Genomic DNA, 19,565 nt, shown 5'->3' with positions numbered 1-19,565 from the left:
GTATAAGCACCAATAATCAGGGCACGAGGAGCGTTTTCTGTCGGGGAATCCAGCAGCAAATTCAACTCAATGAAGTCAGGTGATTCGTAGATTCATCAAACAAAGCAATAACAAAATAATCTAGGTCTGTTTGTAGAATACAAACATTTCACACACGCTCATACATTATGTTTCTGGTTGTTTGTTTGACGGATGATGCTACTAGCCATATAATGCAACAATCTAAAAAATCGATCATGAATTGTAAATAAAAATAAACAACCTCGAACAGAAATCGAACTGTAGTCTCCGACACCTTACCAATAGGCTAAATCGTCGGATGTAAATTAGTCACGTTGTGGCTCTATAAATCAATTTTAATTCACTGCTAGATTCTACAGCATCGTGCTTATCGTGCCTCGATCAGTGGTGATCTGTATGCCTCGAGTCAACAAATTTAAGTAAAAACGTGTTTTAAAATTGATGAAAGTGAAAAATCAAAAAAATTATGATGGAAAAAATTGAGAAACAATGTGTACATATTGTTGCAGTGCGCACATTATAGATCAAGGTTATTTTAAGATCATAAGAGCCTATTTCGTGATGCTCAAAAATTATAATATTATCGTTACTTGAGAATCTAGCTGATTTTTTTAATATCTCTGTAAAGATGATAACGAGATTCCTGTTTTTGTGAAAAATTAATGCTATAGGAAGTACGAAACAAATCCTCATGAAAATTTATTTAAGAAAATACGTACTATTGTAGAAAAGAGTAGTGCTTATTATGCCCTGGGTACTCGTTATGCCCTTATCTCCCCTATCTTACAAAAATACACAGGTATCAGTTTATTTTATATGGAAGAAAGAAAAATCGTTTTCCTAGAATCTAGAGCCGCAAAACGCATCTCATGGCAAAATTTAAAAATTGATTCTTGTAAAAAAAAAGAAGGTAACTCTCTGGAGCCACCACTAGAGAAAATGATACTAAATTCTTTCACATCGTATGTTACATCAACAGCACTATCTGTGTTCGGGTACGGCCGATGGGGGATTCGGTATTCGAGGGTTTTCTTCCATGGGACACTACACAGTATGCACGATGACTGCTGCCAATTACTTAGGCTCGATTTCGGAACGAGTATATAGAAGTCGCTTGGTTGGACTTTGATTGTTGTTTTATTGGGAACAAATTAAACCCGTGCGTTCAAGTCAACTTTACTTTCTATTCTAATCTAACTAAAATGGCTTACATACTATTGTGTGACACTGTCTCGGCAAAAGTTGTTATGTTGCGAGGGAGTTGACCTTGTGCAGGGTACAATCACAAATAATGGTGTTAACGAACAAATTGATTACAGTGTCAAATGAACATAAATTGGTAAACAAATTACAAACAAATCAATTTTAAATTCCTGATCGGTGTTGTTGTATTCAGAAGAGCTTTCAATTTTTTTAAATTATTATGAGACCTATATGATCAATAGAGGTTTATTTTAAAGAGTTCTTGACGATTCCTGGCGACAATTCGGAAGTCTCAAGCCAATCGTCGGAGAGGAATTGTCGACCGGAAACTGCATAGTAAGATTTTGAAGACGATTAGGTAGTACCGTGAGGAGATTTCGACTATGGGAACGAATCAAGTCGTATCGAGCAAGCAAAAATCCAAATCGAACTATAAAACAGAATAGTGTGGCCAAAATCCGTGCTCGGAAGCTATACGACTAGATGCTGACCAAGCTGGACGGGTGTCTTCTGATGGGCTATAAAACCTATGTCAAGGCTGACTTCGGGCAAATCCCAGGTAAAAAATTTTACTTGGCAACGGCTCAGGGGGATGTTCCAGCCAATTTCAATTTGTTCTTGCCTAAAAATTTTCCCTGCCAAATTTATGATTTGGCAGGGCATTTGCAGCTGTGGCAAAAAAAAATCGTTACAAATGACGTCGGTAGTATATCAAAAAGAGTGTCTCCAAAATCGAATTTTGCCGTTCATTCGATCCCTCGACCATCACGTAATGTTTTGGCCAGACTTAGCAAGCTGTCAATATAACAAATTCGTTCAAGAATGGTATGCAGAGAACGGTGTCCAGTTTGTTCCGAAAAACCTCAACCCATCCAACTGTTCTCAGTTCCGCCCTATTGAGAAATACTGGGCAATCCGGAAGAAAAAACTCAAGACAAAGGGATAGGTTGTCAAAGATATCAATCAGATGAAGTCCTGGTGGAATAAGATAGCTAAAACGATGAACGAAGTAACAACATATGCGCCACCTTATGAGCCGTGTTACAGGAAAAAATCGAGAATTCATTTGAAACCGTGACGAATAATTTTATCCGCTAAGGAAGCTATTCCGCTTAGTGTACGATCCGGTGGTCTCAGAAATCAGGATCTTCAATTGTACATTCCCATTCGAATGAACAATGATTTTTTTCCGAGCATTTTGTCCTCGCCGTTTCAAGGGACATTTTCCGAAGAAATGTGATAAGGCCTCATAGAGAACCCCATAGTTTGACTTAAATGTTTTGTTTTTAATTTTAATTTAAGTCATCATTTGGATCAAATGTGATTCGTTGATCAGCAATAAACAACAATTAGTAACAATAAATCATAAGAAAAGTTGATAGGTGTGTTTTGAAAATCGGTTTTACTCTCTGGAGCCACCAGTCGATTTTGATATTTGACACCAAATCTAACTGTTCTAAATTGATCAATTCTTTTACAACACATACTTCATCACGTTGACATTCGTAAAATCGGTTCACTCTCTGGAGCCACAACTTTTCTATAACACTAAACACAATTGATAAACAGATCAATGACCTAAAAAACGACATTCAATGTTCTATTTTGCAAGAGAATTTAGGAGTTGAGTTGAATACTTTTTTAAGGGCTATATTTTTATTTAAAGTTTGTAATCTAAAAAAGCTTTGTGAACTCCAAATTTTTTGTACAGTACCTCAGAAGTCTCTCAGGCAAGCATCAATCACCGAAAAATAGTTCAAGCTTCAAAAATCTCCTCAAATTAAAAACAAAAATAGTGTTGAAAAAATTGTGAAAAACAACTCAATTTTCCGTTCTTTGACGAACATTTTGTCAAATTTGATTCAAAGTTTAACTAGTAACACTATAGCAAATCTTTTTTTTTTTATTTTTTTTCATAACTGTTGTTTCGCTCCCAATCTTCCAAAACTTTTCTGAAAACTGTATAGTAGCTTTGTATAAAAGATAAATTTAATCCATTGACGAAGACACATAGATTCAAACCTTAAAACTTTCACAACACCTGCACAAACAATCGGTCAATTGGAACACACTTTTGGAACAGTTAAGTTTTTCCCAAGTAGCAACAACGGTGGCACAAATCTTCTTCTCACTGCAGCAGCACTGAAACTTTTGCCACCGACCTATTGCAGCAGCAGCATCCAAACCATTCTAGGTATCTTCATCCTAGAATACATTATGCACATATGCAGATTCACATTAGCTGCATAATCACATGGACTAAATTTCGGACCAAGCAAAACTTTTTTGGTTTGGTTTGGTTCGGTTTTGTGTGTCAAGGTTGTTTGAATTTCTACTATTATTTTAATTGCAGTCTCGTGATTGTTCACTAGTCGATGTTTGAAATTTTAGTTGCGTTTAATTAAGGTAATGTTTAGGCTAAGCTAATTATTAGAAATCACTTACACTCGGCTCCTATTTCTCCGACGTTGGAAGCGTCCGCCTCCGCCGCCGCAGATCTGGAACGAGCTCGAACTACGTCTGGACTGGTCCATCATTGCCAAATGACTGCGGCCCGAGTGCGATTGTCTGCTGTGAGCGGGTCGATTGGCCGTGCCAGCCACTAACCCAAATAGTGCGGCCGCCTCCTCAATCAATTTGGGCGGATGTTCGTCCTGGCAGTTGAACACGTCCTCGGCAAAGTCCACGAAACCGAACTCGGACGTTTCGAAGCCGGAATCGACATTGAAGCCCTCGTACGATTTCCCGAGATGGTGGACCACGGGTTTGATCCGTCGCTGCTGGGTTTGACCCGACGAGGGGGAACTTTTGCTCGCCAGGAACAGCGAGCTCTTACTGGACACACTGGCACGGTGCTGGTAGCGATGCATCTGTCCGACTAAAGTACGCTCTACCCGAACCTGTTACAGGAAAACCTCCCGGAGGGACACTAAAACACCACTTTGGCACTTTTGTTGTGCTAAATCGATTGCAAAGAGATCAAGTGGATGGATACGATTGTTGGGTAATCGACTGGCTATTACACTAACACATCGTCACTCTGATTATGATTTAGCCCGTGGCCCATACTGAAAAGGATTCGCAAGGATGTTCGCGAAAACATAAACAAAAATAAGGGTTGCAAATTTCTCCCTAGTCCAAAGGATGTGCATCGGCAGAAATCTTCTCATTCCGCTCTCTGAAACGTGATTCAGTTAAGAGAGCGCGCAAGAGATAACGACCAGTCACGTGGTCCAACTCCGACAAATCCGCGTACATCCGGGGATATCGTTCTCAGTTGAAGGAGACGAAGTAAACAGAGTTTGATATCACGCGACTGATTTATTCGATAATGTTTGACACATTTCCTATCGCGATCTCGTAACGAGGTCAACGAACCGATATTCTGAGTGTTGAACTATGATGAATTAGCAACATGAATGTGACATTTATACTAAATTAAAGTTTTTTTTTAACAAATCACATGTACTATTTTTTTAACCATCCACTAAATCAATTTGATTTCAGCATAGCATTAAATTCGGCAGGTGTTCGGAAATGGTGTTCTAGTATCAGCACCGATTTGTCATTGATTTTGTACCGTGCATCCTGCCAAGGTAGGACACCTCCCTCTGGGACCGGAACGACATCTCCCTTCTTGAACTCATACTGTCTTCGTGTGAGCGGTAGATTCCCTTCGAAAATTGCGATGTATCTAAAATAAGAAAGAATTAATTTAACAATCAAAACAAATCTATAAAATAGTTTCATACTTCTCATCGTGTCGATATATTCGCAGTGCGTACCGGTTAACCAACATCCTGATTGCAACATTAGCTAACAGGAAAAATCCCAAAAACAGAGCGAGATCGTTTTCGTTGGCCGTCAGGTTGCCGAACTCGATGTCGAACGGAACTGCCACGGCGTTGTAGTTTACCAGGTAGGTGTAGCTTGCAATCCCAGTAAATGCGACAAAGCTGAACGATGTTATTATGTTGCAAGCTGTTCGAATAAATTTGAAATTATTGTTACAGGAATAACAAAAAAAAGTTCTTAGGGGAGATGAGGGCATAACGAGCACCCAGGGCATAATGAGCACTACTCTTTTCTACGAAAGTACGTATTTTCTTAAATAAATTTTCATGAGGATTTGTTTCGTACTTCCTTTAGTATTAATTTTTCACAAAAAAAGGAATCTCCTTATCATCTTTACAGAGATATTTAAAAAAAACTAGCTTGTTTCTCAAGTTACGAAAATATTATAATTTTTGAGCATCACGAAATAAGCTCTTATGATCTTAAAATAACCTTGATCTATAATGTACGCACTGCAACATGATGTACACATTGTTTCTCAATTTTTACCATCATACATTTTTTAATTTTTCACTTTTATCAATTTTAAAACACGTTTTTAATTAAATTTGTTGACTAGGGGCATATAGAGCACCATATTATCGAGGCATAATGTGCCTTTTCTGCCGTAGAATCTAGCAGCGAATTAAAATTGATTTATAGCGCCACACCTTGACTAGTTTTCATCCGACGATTTAGCCTATTGGTAAGGTGTCGGAGAGGTAATCAAAAGACTAGCGTTAGATTTCTGTTCGAGGTGATTTTTTCCATTTACAATTCATGATCGATTTTTTTATTGTTACATTATAAGGCTAGTAGCATCATCCTCCGAACAAAGCACATAATGTATGAGCGTGCGTGAATTGTTTGTATTCTACAAACAGACCTAGATTATTTTGTTATTGCTTTGTTCGATGAATCTACGACTCACCTGACTTCATCGAATTAAATTCGCTGCTAGATTCCCCGGCAGAAAACGCACATCTGGCCCTGATTAATGGTGCTCATACTGCCTCAGGGGGGGTTCTCATTATGCCTCCACAGTGGCTGGTTTTCAGCTTTTGGCAAAAAATTTTAAAATGCATTTTTTTACGTTTTCATCTAGTTTTTCACGTTTCAGCCCGTTAGGGAATAGGCTTTTCAAGCGTCTGAACACGAAACAATAATGTAACCTCCATATTATAGCTATTTTCTATGGTTAAATAACCGTTTTCCTTAAGGTGGCCATTATGCCCCCATCTCCCCTACATGAGGACTTAGACTCTTAAAATCTCGCGTGAGCTTTCATTACGTCGAATGAAACAAAATTTGAAAAACTGAGATATTCACTAAAAAAGCTTCATTATAACATTATCTACCTATGTGATTGATAAAACAATCAATTTAAACCCTTTTAACATATAAAATTTAAGACTTTCAAAATGACGAATGAAACAATACCTTGATTGCCAATTTCAATGTTGCTTACGTCCCTTCTTCCAAACGGCGAATGTGCAGAGGAAGAAAAACCTAGCACATTCGCTATGGATTCCATGAGCAAACAAGTGTATACAGATAGAGGTTATCAGAATATCAACCTGGCAATGAACATTATTTCAGATTCTTGTTTTCAAGCTTTTTTAAATCGATACTCAAGCAGCAAACCTAACAACTAACAGCAGCAGGCTGATCGGCAGCAGACTGCTGCTGTTAGTCACCCAATCACCCGATTCACACTTTTATTACGCATTCACTAATAAATTTACCGCTACACTCGACAACTCACCAAGTTAACATTCACTATGCCGAGAAAATTGAAAATTTTATTTACCAATAACTGCCTCAGAAACATTTGGGCGTAAGTGCAAGTTGAACGAATCAAAGGACGAATGAGACAAATTTCCCCTCCAGCTGATCGTCAACAGAAAGTTGATCAGCAGCAGCAAGCTAGTTTGACCAATGGCGCACCTGATTCACACATTCCATTATGCATTTACTCACCAATTTTCCGCTACACTAGATATTTCACTTATTAAACAGCCACTACGCCGAGAAAATTGAAATTTCCCATAGTATTTGCATCAGAAACATTTGGGCGTAAGTGCAAGTTGAACGAATCAAAGGACGAAAGAAAAGAGACGAATGAAACAAATTTCCCCTCCAAACGACGAATGTGTTCAGACGTATGAACGATTTATGTTTGAATATGTCGTATGTTCCTATATGATTAAAAAATAGCTCTAAAAATTGCAAAAAATTAAATTCATAATGTGAAATATCCGAAACAATTAGTTTCCATTAATATTGCGTATTTTTTGAATAAAAATAGGATTTGAAAAACACTCTTTAAATTTCAGAAGCGTTTTTCTCGGTTTGGTGTTTCTGTTTCATTCGACGTAATGAAAGCTCACGCGAGAAATGAGCATACAGTAAAACAGAATGAATGAACTCAAAAAACTTCGTTCTTTACTGATTTGAAAGCAAAAAAAAAAATTAATGTTGATTTTTTGTATCAAATAAACAAATTTTGGTCCTTCGAGCCTTAGGGAAGAATGTCACCTAGTGGTAAATTCCTGAAAAAAAGGTCCTTCGAGCCGGATATGATTGTTTGAAAGTATTTTAGTTCAGCGGAAAATTTCCTTTAGAGAATTTATAAATTGGCACAAAAACCATTAACTGGCTCGGTTCCACAGAAGAAACCAAATTTATGTTGATTTTTCAGTACAAAATATTCAATCTTCCCATAAAAACATGGATTACACGGTCGGACTTATTCAATTTGATTGTTTGTTATGTGCCTGAAAAATAGGAGGAAGAAAATAACAGTTTTCCATCAAGCTTGATTTCCGTTCCGGTACATTTTCTTAGAGCACCTGTATCCGTGGTCCAAACAGCCGGTTTAGACCCAAATTCCGACCCGAGCAACCGCACTGGTGATCTATTATACCAGTTTCAACCCAACTTTTTTTAGAGCTGGTATAAGGATTGATCCAAAACTGATGAGATTTGGATCCAATTTGACGCAGTTCCAAACCGTTTGACAGTTAATGGAACACGAGTGCAGTTGCCAGTATTTTCATTGGATCGGATCTAATTTCTTTGGTTCAATTCTTGTATAAATTAAACCCAAGAATAGACCACGAATACAGATGCCCTTAGGGCATCCGCAGCAATCGCGAGCAAAGTGAAAATGCTCACGAGTTTAATCACTTCCATACCGCACCGGGGGTTAGTATGAAGGTGAGCAAAATAGGGCCGTTGCCGTCGGGACCGACAAAATCACCAAATTTGCTCACTAGAAAGGGGCGAGAGCAAACATGCACTGAAAAAATTCTACCGTTTTAAGCAGAATTAAACAAACGACGTCGCAGCGTGTAGATGTTTGTTTATATTTATTTTAAGGAAAAAATTAAATGAGATTAAAATTGTGGATGGATTTTTTTTAATAACCAGTTGAATTCGCAATTTCGTTACATTTTTTCGGGTTTATCCAGGAATTGAACGAGAAAATGCAAATGCTGGTTCTGATGGTGAGTTATTCATTTTGTATTTTATATTGTTTTGGATTTTTATCTACCTATGAATTTTGATAACATTTTTTCCTTTCTCACTCTATTCTATGTGGAAGTGCTGAATGAGCTTCCGTTGCCGGATGAACAACCTTACATCGAAGCCTTGTACCGTTGTTTATTTCGAAGAACGCAATGGGGTCTGACTGGAATTTCCAAAAACATCAAGCAAGCGATGACACATGCGAATTTGATATTTAAAATTGAATCTTCTCATTCCTTGTCATTTTCTAAACAAAAATTCATTTCTTACAGATTCAACTTCTGGACTTAAGGTTAGTATTCCAGTTGAATACCATTGTGAGGGGCTAACTGATGAAGTTTTTAACATATGGCAGAAGGTTGCCGACATGTTGAAAGAAAGTGGAGTTACCGTTAAGAATATTTTCTAGCCCTATACTTCGGCTTCAATTTTTGTTTACTCGATGCTGAATCAATTCGAAGTGACGGAAACGAATACGGCCATCGGTCTGATGAAGATGCTAGTAGCGATCAACTGTATGTCAAAACACGAGCCGAGGGCTTCAACGGAGTTGTTAAAAATCGCATCTTGGGCGGAAACTTTTTTTTTGCGCAAAAACTACTTCCATAAAATATTTCCGAAAAGCGACGATTGCTTGTAATAATAATCGAGACCATCAGTGCGCTGTGCAGGATTTTTGTATCCAACCGGCCAATATGGGTGACATTCCAGAACTGTCCCTACCGATTCGGCTTTCGAAACTCGAGGTCTCTGAAGTCTCAATAAGTTTGCAACAAATGGGACCCAGTTTTTCGGAGCAGCAACTATTTCAGTCAGCACGTTTAATAGAAAAAGAAGTTGAAGATTTTTTTGAAAAGTATGATTTTAATATAAATATAATAAACAAATAAAGTTGAATTTTAGTTCAATTGTTTAGTTTGTTGAATTTTGTATTTCGGGTCAATGTGTTAGGAAATATAAGTGCCCGGCGTTTTGAAAGCAAAATCGAGCTTAACTCGAAAATATATTCTTATCTGAACTTATTTTATTCAATCAATTTAATAAGTTTTTAATCACAATCCAGCAAACGGGTGACACGGAATTGGAAACACCGGTAGGGAAACTGAACGCTTTACCGAAAGGATCAAAGTTAAATCGGTCGCCGAAAACAACCACCACCGGTTAAAAGCGGTGTCCTATTGATATGATGACGAGGTCAAGCGAAGCAAACATCCTGCTCGGAAGTTCTTGCTGCATCCATCATCAGACCCGATTGCTGGTCGTCGAAGCTGCTTGGCCTTGCTGCTGCTGTACGGTATGTTCAACCAGGATTTAGACCTTGACGTCACGTTACGGATAGCAGCTAACCCGTCGAATAACTGCCAACAACCCCCAGGCCCTTTTAAGACCAACATTAATCGAAATTTTAGCGAAAAAACTGAGGACTTAAATTTACTCGGTCCGTATTAATTAAAGATTAAGATTTTCTTCAAAAGTTTTCTCAGTGCAATGCTAAATTTGAAAATAATTTTGCTACCGCCCGGTGCGCGAAAGAGTGTGTATCCTAAAACCGGGCCGCTGAAATGAGCAAAACCGGGCCGCGTTTACTCACTTATTGGTGCGTTTGCTCTTACTCATTAAAAAATAAAACTTTTAAAAAAGGGAATAAATAGTTTCAGTACGAGTTTGTTTACTGCAGCGTGTTATTTTGTAACTCCCTGTAACTCCGACAAATTGATGCGCCTACCCCACGTGGTCAACCACAAACGACGCTTCATCACATCACAGCCAATTTCCTTTCAACATCCTTCTTGAAGTAAAGTCAACAGATATGAAGACTAAAGATATGCTTAAATTCCCTTTCCCTGCCTTTATTGATCACAATTATTGTTTTTTTTTATAAGACTAATCTTTAATCGATTGAAAACTACATTGCTTACTATTACGTTATTTGTGGAAACACCCCTGAAACCACCCTCAATTTTGGTGGAAGGCAAAATCTGGGGGAGGAAGACTGAAATTTGCTGCATCGTTTTCTGCATCGTTTTTTTATTGTTCGGCAAAAAGCCAGCAATTGTTGAAAAGATTTATAATCGTTCAAATTTTAACATTAGATGATCAGTTTCGTGTAGTGAGTCATGTAACTCATTCGGAGTTAAGCGTGTAAACGGAACGGAAGCAATTTTGGATGCGTATAAAAAATTTGAATTTTCAAATCGAAATCGGCCGGAAAAAGGTGTTCTTTTTCGAGTAGCTGAAGGAGTAAACTGTTCTACGGAAACTGCTTGGAGTGAATTCAGATCAGATAGTGTGTTTTAAGTGGAAAACGCCAATTTACGGCGAAAAAGACGCCAGTGAAAACTTAAAAAGAAAGTGAGGTTATAACAGGAAATGAAAGTGTGCCAGCTTAAAAATGGCTAGCAGCAAGGAAGACGACCAGGATATGGACAATCCGGAACCAAACACCGGAACCAGAAAAAAGGCGTTCGAAAAGGATGAGACAAGCACAACACGAAAACCCAAGATAAATTATCAATACATAGGCAGCGATCAAGGACCGTTCCGAGTTTTTATAGAATTGTTAAAGAAAACAGGGGACAATCAAATAAACAAATTGGCACTTGCTAATACACTGCGCAAAATGATCATTTACAAAGCGCACATCCTGGATTTAAAAAATGTTGGACGTCACAAGGTAATGGTTTATCTTAATAGTTACGCTATAGCAAATCGCCTCACCAGTGATAAAAATTTGAATGAACTCAACTACCGTGCGTACATTCCCCAACATTTAGTAGCGGTCTCCGGGGTAATCGCAGGAGTACCTCTTGATATAAACGAAGACGAAATGATGGAAGAAATTCTATGTGAGTACCCTATAATGAAAATTCAGCGTTTGACCCGCTGGGAAGAAGAAAAAGGTAAAATTCCCACACAACGGGTTAGTGTACTGTTTAGAGCTAACAAACTTCCGGAATCCATCAAGTTATTCCATTGCTCTGTTAACGTCCGTCCGTTCTATCGAAAAACCATGATCTGTATGAATTGTCTGCGTTACAATCATCGTACAGAAAATTGTAAAAGTCGAAGAAGATGTACAAAATGCACAAAAATGCATCCGAATGCAGACGAGTTCGACAACTGCAATAAAGAAACCAAATGTTTTCATTGCCGAGAGAACCATGCTACGACGGACCCAAAATGTTCTGAGAGAACGAGACAAAATAACTTACAAGCCATTTTAGCTCGCACTAACCTAACAGTAATCGAAGTACACGAACGGTATCCAATAAAAACCCAAAACTTTTATGAGGCGCTAGTTGAATCTTCACAAGATCCAACCCCGGAGGAGTCTTACGCCAGTATGACTGCCGGAAGATACCAGCAACGAAACAAGGACACATCAAGAACGGTTCGACGCAAGAGGGTAGCGGAAAAAATAAATTCGCCTATCATCAGTGACTCGATTAATGTGTTCAAAGCCAGGAAGCAAACAGACAGCGAGCAATTTAATGGAACTGCACTCTTCAATAAGTTCAAGAGCACCGAAGTAGAACGTTTCAAGGAAAATTTGAGAAAACAACAGCAAGGTAAGACACATACGACCGCAACCATAGAAGAAACTACAGCCAGCCCTTCATCAAGTAAGCAACAAAGACTTGATGAGAACCACCGAGAAAAATTTTCCACCTTTGTTACAAGTATGATCGATAAAGGTAAGATAAACCCAAACAGTTTAGAGTTCATTAAGCATAATCAAAACGAATAAAAAAAAAAAAAAAGCAATATGAAAATTATCCAATCTAATATCCAAAGTTTGAGCAAAAATAAGCAAGAAGTACATCGTGTACTCTCGGATAAAAACTATGATGTAGCCCTATTGTCTGAAACATGGAGTAAAGAAGGAGAAGAGGGTAACAGGGAGTACAACATTTCTGGTTATCATCGAATCCTTGTATCAAGACCTGATGGTTATGGTGGAGTTGGAATATTTCTTAAAAATTCCCTCAACTACTTAAAACTTAATATAAATAGCAACTCCGATCTCATTCAATTCGCCGCAGTTAAAATGACAAAATTTGATATAGTGATAGCCGTTATATATGTAGCTCCTCACATTGACAAGAACGAATTCGAGACCAGCATGCATGCCATTTTCCTACAACTCAATAGATATACACGAATAATTATAGGTGGTGATGTAAACTGTCATCACCCAGCTTGGGGTGACGATACGACTGACCCAAAAGGTTCGATCCTCGTAACTGCTATAAACTGCTCAAACCTCATACTAATCAACACGGGTGAAAAAACGTATGTTCCCTTAGAGTTAGGAAGAAGGTCGACTGCCATAGACATTTCCTTATGCTCTTCCAACTTGTTCCAAGTAGTCAATTGGAAAGTTCTACCTCAATCCATCGGCTGTAGTCAACATTTGTTGATAGAGATGGACATAACAAGTGAAAAGACAAATGACACTCGAACTTACACGAACTATCAACAAATTTTTAAAGACATTTCAGCCTTAACTGGTGAGGAAATTTCAGGGTTAGACGTTCTGAAATCCAAAATCCAAAGAAGCGTTAGGAATAACAGGAAAAAAAGTAAACACATCCCAAAAATTTGGTGGGATCAGCAAGTAGAGGAGGCATGGCAAAACAAAGCAACATCTCTTAAAAAGTTTAATTCTCAAAGCACCATAGAAAATGCCATTGAGGTCAGAAAAAACAGAGCAATCTTTATTCGTACCAAAAAAGAATCAATGAAAAGGAGTATTAAAGAGTTCGCTGCCAGTATAGATCCTCAAATAAGTTCTAAGGCACTTTGGGATAAAATAAATAGGATAGCAGGAAACAACAAAAAGCAAAAGACCAACAACCCTATACAGGAAGATGTTGACATGGCAGAAAAGTTCATGGACTTACATTTCGGCAACAACGATATTGATTTTGATATCCCATTGTCGTATGGAAGAACGTGTGAATATAATATCCTTAATGCAGAGCTGTGGAATAGTATTCTATGCCGAAAGAAAAACAGGTCAGCCCCATCTAATGACCAAATAACATATGGTATGTTGAAACATTTACATCCCTCTGTACGAGACATCATAATAAACGATCTTAACAAGATGTTTATAGCAGGCAACCTGTCGTATCAACTGAAAGAAATAAAGGTTATCGCTATACCGAAACATGGAAAGGATCAGTCAAGTATCGAAGGTAAACGACCAATTTCACTGGTTCCAACACTAACAAAAATTTTAAACAGTGCGGTTCTGGAAAAGATCCAAACCCACATAAACATCAACAACATCCTTCCTGAAAAATCTTTCGGATTCAGGAAAAACGTTTCAACGACAACATGCATTAATTTCCTCACAAATATCGTCAAGGATAGCAAAAGGAAAAAACTCATTACATCTATTATTTTCATTGATTTAATGAATGCATTCAATGCTGTCAAAACAGAACTTTTGGAAGATATTATGACAAACCAACGATTTCCTCCAGAAATTGTAGTGTGGGTTGGATACTTCCTGAGAAACAGGAAGCTATCCATGCAAGTCGGGCAAAGCTGTGTGACACGAACAATCAGTAATGGATTACCTCAGGGAGACGTACTTTCACCCACATTATTTAATTTATACACTTCTGACTTACACCTTACTCAGAATGAAGACGCAGATATTCTGCAATTTGCTGATGACTTTGCCCTGGTTGTTAGAGGAAAATCTCTTGAAACAGTAGAACAGAGGACTCAAGAATTACTGAACAATTTTGTTTCCAGAGCTAGAAGGTTGAACTTTCAAATTAACCCTGCAAAGACTAAAGCGTTACTTCTCCTCAGGGGAAAACGCAAACTCAATATCCGAATACATAACGTACCTGTGGAAACGGTCGCGAGCCACAAATATCTGGGTATCCATATAGACCGATCCTTCGGATTTGGGATTCACGCTAAACAAACTGCAAAACAAATTCAGGAACGGCTGAGAATGATGAAAGTTATTTGTGGAACACGTGAAGGAAGCCATCCTCAAACTATGTCATTAGTTTTCAACGCACTATTACGTAGTAAAGCTGAGTATGGATCCTCAATAATCGGGAACACATGCAAAACTAATAAAGAAAAAATACAGGTCATCCTAAACGATGCTATGCGTAAAGCCACGGGTTGCAGCAGAACTACCCCTCGAAATACGCTTCTAGCTATAGCTGGTCAAGAACCTTGGGAAGTAAGAAATAAATTTGTTACATGTAAGGAAACTGCTAGAACTGTATACTATAGAACTCCAGTTTACAACCAACTACAAAAAGTGTCAGACTTTAGAGGAGATACGAAGAAGCTAAGTTTTATGGAAAAAATATTCGTGGAATATCAAGAAACGTTTATGCGCATAAGTCCTATGGTACAATCCAAGAAAATCGAAGTGAACATCTCTACAAATATTGGCATTAACTGTTCCAAGAACAATGTCAATCCAAGAGTGTTGAAACAAAAAGTGCTGGGTATCCTTAACAGTCGATACAACCACTGCCATCGAATCTACACGGATGCATCGAAATTAGGTGATAGATGCGGTATTGGAGTCTACATAGAATCTAGAAAAAGAAAAATTATATTGGCGCTCGACCGAGAAACAAGTATTATGACAGCTGAACTTCTAGCAATTAACACCGCAACAGAAGAAATTAGAAAGGAAAGGTTCGAAAACTCAGTAATTTTGACGGACTCGCTGTCATCTTGCACATTACTTGGAAACTATCTTGACCAAATTAATCGATGTAAAATCGTTGACGCAATTCTAAAGTCCTGTGAAGAATTGAACATACAAATTCAGTGGATCCCTAGTCATATCGATCTTTCAGGGAACGATATTGCAGATGAGTTGGCCAAAGAAGGAACCGGAACTAACGATATCGAATCGATACGAAACCCAATTTTGCTCAAGGACGCTTACCTCTATTTTGAAAAACATAAACAAAATCAAGCAAACAATTGGTATACAATGTACTCACAAGAACTCTCGAAAGGTCTTAAATTTTTCAATATTCAACCACAATTCTCTGCAAAACCATGGTATCACAAAATGGATCTAACAAACACCGAAACCAGAACCCTCAATCGCCTTATGGCTGGGCACGACTACAGCAAATACTGGCTAAATAAGATGCGGATAGTAGATAACCCTAATTGCGAAAATTGCAACCAACCAGAAACGGCAGAACACCTTATCTTAAATTGTCACATGTACAAAGATCTCCGAACGAAATTCAGCTTCGATGGTAAATTTACCAATATTGCTGAACTATTGAAGACAAAAGATACATTACTTCTAAAAGAAGTAGTAGAATTTTTAAAAAATGCTAAAATGAACATCTAAACTGTAACTTAGATTACCAAAAAGAAACTCTAGTAAAATAATCCTTACGATCACGTAACAAAAAATAAACACATACAAGAATACCGCTGGATATATGGTCACAGTCACCGATCCAAATGTGGTCGCACCCGCTACCACAACCAAACAAGAAGAAGAAGAAGAGTCATGTAACTCAGTTGTTTAGGTGCTAAATTTAGATTTAGCTATATTTTTAGAACAACCATTAATCTAGCCATTAATCTAGCCAGGGCAAAATGACAAAAATATTATTGTTCTCCAGATTAAACCTTCCCCAAATTCTTTTAAAAAAAATCGTATTTCACTTCTATTTGTGAGTGTTAATCATAAAAATGAATATTTTGCCCAAAAAAAGGTAAACGACAAATTTATTTAATTTTAAAGTTCAGCGATAAACCGTTCCATTTCCGTTTACAGCTGGCATGTCCGCAACAAGGATAACATCGCACGGGTCCGGCGGGACGAAGCGAAGGCGGCCGAAGAGGAAAAGGAGCGGCAACGGCGGATAGCTCTCGCCGATCAGGAAGCCCGCATAGACTTCCTACGGCAGAAATCGAGAGCTGAAAGGGGTACTGGGTTTGCAGATGAACCAACAAATGCTTCGACCAGCAGCGAATTGGATAGGAGACTGAAGCAGAGTGAGCATGTTAATTTTTTTCAGGATCTGGAAAGTGGACGGGACGATGGGGTCAAACGGAAGAATACTGACCACGAGAAGGAGAAGAAGGACGAACAGGAAAAGTATGAAAAGCAGATCGGATATTTGACGTATCTTGGACAAGATACCAATGAGGCTCTTGGGAAACGGGATTGGTATGATGTGGCCCCAGGGCGAACGGATCAAAAAGATTCAAAAGGAAAGTTTGTAGAAGTTGGAATGAAATCTAAGGAGTATAACGATCCACTGAATGTGATGAAGCGGTATATGCCGGAAATGCGAGTCAAATCACTTCCATCTAAACCGAGTGAAGCTGGAAACGATCAAGCACATTCAAGTCGATACCAATCATTGACTGGTACTTCAAAGAATCTTTCGAAGAGGAAACGCAGTGAGAGCGATTCCAGCGACGATTTACACAAAAGGAAGAAGAAGAAGAAACATCACAAGAAAAAGTCCAAAAAAGAGAAAAAGAAGCGTAAAAAGCGGAAGAAATCTTCAACAGATGGTTCCTCATCCGACGAGGAACAAAGGCAAGCGAAGAAGGCTATGCTAGACAAACTACGCCGGGAAAGGATGGCCCGAGAACAGGAGGAAAAATCACGCACTGATAAATTGTTGGCCAAATTGCGGGGCGATCCGGAACCTAAAAAGCCGGAAGTGCAGCCGCAACTGCCACCAGGGCCAATCATCAAACAGAAATACAATTCACAGTTCAATCCGGAAATCGCGAAACAAAATTATGAATAAAAATGGAAATGATGTGTACATAAAACATGTGTTATGGACTTAGATGACATCCCTAAGGATCTTTGCAAATATGAATATTGAAGTGAATCATAAGAAAGTGTAATATCGAACTAATTTATTCTCTCTTTAATGATATTTTCCAAACCACTTGTGGTCAACCGGTGACAGCCATCGATGACACCCGCCCAAATTGTTCTGGATGATGTATTTGAAGTCGTACGGGTTCAGATTCTCCCTCTGCAATCGTTCACTTTCGGCCTTCATTTCCTGGAGCATTTCATGCGAAACAACCATTGCCTTAAAGGGCAGTTTGTGGCACACCGTTTCCAGAATCGGTTTGACCTCGGCAAATTCGCACTTGCCGGCCATCTCCAGGATAACCCGACCACTTTTCACCGGGGTCACGTAATGATCGATAGCGCCTTTGCCACCTCCCATTCGCTGACCCTGACCCTTTTTGGTAATCGGTTGCCAGGGAGCTTCCACTCGCCAGATGGCAAACATCCGGCTGATATCCATCTTTCGACCGATGCCGAGACGCATCATTTCGAAGTGACCCCACCGTAAACGTCCTCCTCCGGTGGCCACGATGCCATACTGTTTGTGTAGAAACTCATGGTGAACCAATTCCGGTCCTCGCATAAATTTAAGTTTCTTTTGCATTTTTGGGGCCCTCAAGTTGGCCGGTAGAATCGGAACTTTATCCACGAAACGTAGCTTCGGCCGATCAGGCATTTCAACATCTGAAATTTAGAAGCAGTTAAGTTAAATCTGATTCTCAAAGCAATCTTTAAGTACATTACTTGAATAATCAATGGGAGGTGCAAAGTGCTTAAGCGTAGCTATTTGTTGGTTATGCTGACATCTCAGAATTCCTGTAGAAAACCAATCAATTTTAATTAAAAGCATTCAACTGAACTACATATTTGATAACTTACCAGACAGGATTTGCTTGTTGAAAAAACCAGTAATCGACATTTTAAGCCACTTCTGCTTAAACAATTTTAATAAAACTCTTGCATAAACACTGATTTATCAAAACAAATCAACCACATGAAACCAACTACTTTCGAAACCGACCACTAGGCGTCGCTTTCAAAAGGTGGCCATTTTTACGAATTTTCGTAGCACAACAAAACAGAAAACCGGTCGAATTTAGCAAAAAAAAATGTAATTTTTCAACTCACCGGAAAGATAATATTCCATAGGGGCCCGATAGATTATGTCGAATGCTTCCGGTACACGGTCCCTGATCCGGTATCGCTCGGCACGCATGGTCCTTGGGGCTGCACTAACTGTCTGGGTGGTAGAAATCGGTTGAAACCTTAAAGCACACGAAAGTTTTAATTCAGTGAGTAATTTAAAAATGCATGCAAACATTACCTTAACCTAGTCGCCAAATGGCCGGTACAATGTACATTTTTAAAAGTTGTTAAACTTTTCAAGTGTTTGGAGGCTAGTAAACCGATAAAACTCATTTTATATAGAATAAAATCTTTTAATTTTAAATTAGTAAATGTGTTGAACAACTCCGACAAATGTACGAAAAAAGGAACTAAAAAGTAGCTCAACTTTTCGAGACGACGCAAACACAAAATAATAGCACAGATAATAGATCGTAAGTTAAAACTCTCAAAACTGACGCAGAAAGAAAATTTCAGAATAAAATTGAAAACAACACCTTATATTACTCATGAATCCAGGTTTAACTCCAATCTGTATTCTTGGAAATCAAAATCTCACTCTGAACCAGAATCACAATTATATATCTGAAACTGAATTCTAAGGTTCTGATTAACTATAGTGCATCCATTAATATAGATTCTGTATTTGAATTTTAAAACATTGTAATTTTAATCTGAATTTTACTTCTTATAATAAAATTTCAATTTGAAATCCAATTCTTAATTCTGATTATTATAAAAAATGGGTTACGATTTGACTAACTTAATCTGGATTTAGAATTTGAATGTCAAAACTCAAAAAATGTTTATTAGAATAAATATAATTCTTCATTTCGATTTTGAAAGTAAACTTTGAATTTGCATTCTGGATATTAAAAAGTTTGAATCAATCCAAATTCTGAACCTTAATTTTGAAGAAATTTTTTAGTTAAATTTCATAATTTAAATTCTGAAACTAAACTCCAAATTCCATACAGTTCTAAATCTAAATTTTCAATTC

The 19,565-nt window shown here is 38.1% G+C and overlaps 5 protein-coding genes across 6 annotated transcripts in view; 2 read left to right on the top strand and 3 right to left on the bottom strand.

Annotated features, from left to right (window-relative positions):
* LOC129754611 (uncharacterized) overlaps window positions 1-4,308 on the bottom strand; it is a 32,334-nt gene extending 28,026 nt beyond the window's left edge. Inside the window, exon 1 of one of the 2 annotated variants that reach the window (XM_055750763.1) lies at window positions 3,670-4,308. In XM_055750763.1, the coding sequence (XP_055606738.1) occupies window positions 3,670-4,094 (425 nt within the window). In that variant the 5' untranslated portion in view covers window positions 4,095-4,308. The remainder of the gene's footprint in view (window positions 1-3,669) is intronic. The other variant, XM_055750762.1, reaches the window with a different exon arrangement.
* Window positions 4,309-4,541: 233 nt separating this feature from the next.
* LOC129755831 (uncharacterized) lies at window positions 4,542-18,912 on the bottom strand. Its single transcript, XM_055752513.1, has 4 exons — window positions 18,765-18,912; window positions 18,569-18,705; window positions 4,977-5,205; window positions 4,542-4,918 (listed from the first exon to the last, which is right to left on the bottom strand). The coding sequence occupies exons 1-4, from the start codon at window positions 18,857-18,859 to the stop codon at window positions 4,717-4,719; spliced, it is 663 nt and encodes a 220-aa protein (XP_055608488.1). The 5' UTR covers window positions 18,860-18,912; the 3' UTR covers window positions 4,542-4,716.
* LOC129755828 (uncharacterized) lies at window positions 12,554-16,039 on the top strand. The gene is made up of 2 exons (XM_055752510.1): window positions 12,554-13,640; window positions 13,713-16,039. Exons 1-2 carry the CDS (start codon window positions 12,638-12,640, stop codon window positions 15,953-15,955), a joined length of 3,246 nt encoding a protein of 1,081 aa, XP_055608485.1. The 5' UTR covers window positions 12,554-12,637; the 3' UTR covers window positions 15,956-16,039.
* Window positions 16,145-17,400, top strand: LOC129755829 (leukocyte receptor cluster member 1 homolog). Its single transcript, XM_055752511.1, has 2 exons — window positions 16,145-16,328; window positions 16,391-17,400. The coding sequence occupies exons 1-2, from the start codon at window positions 16,306-16,308 to the stop codon at window positions 17,379-17,381; spliced, it is 1,014 nt and encodes a 337-aa protein (XP_055608486.1). The 5' UTR covers window positions 16,145-16,305; the 3' UTR covers window positions 17,382-17,400.
* Window positions 17,480-18,475, bottom strand: LOC129755830 (39S ribosomal protein L16, mitochondrial). The gene is made up of 3 exons (XM_055752512.1): window positions 18,320-18,475; window positions 18,185-18,256; window positions 17,480-18,124 (listed from the first exon to the last, which is right to left on the bottom strand). The coding sequence occupies exons 1-3, from the start codon at window positions 18,357-18,359 to the stop codon at window positions 17,508-17,510; spliced, it is 729 nt and encodes a 242-aa protein (XP_055608487.1). The 5' UTR covers window positions 18,360-18,475; the 3' UTR covers window positions 17,480-17,507.
* Window positions 18,913-19,565: the final 653 nt, after the last annotated feature.

The sequence above is a fragment of the Uranotaenia lowii genome, chromosome 3 (genome assembly GCF_029784155.1).
Source record: "Uranotaenia lowii strain MFRU-FL chromosome 3, ASM2978415v1, whole genome shotgun sequence".
Classification (NCBI taxonomy): Eukaryota; Metazoa; Arthropoda; class Insecta; order Diptera; family Culicidae; genus Uranotaenia; species Uranotaenia lowii.
This window is presented reverse-complemented; position numbering and strand designations above follow the sequence as displayed.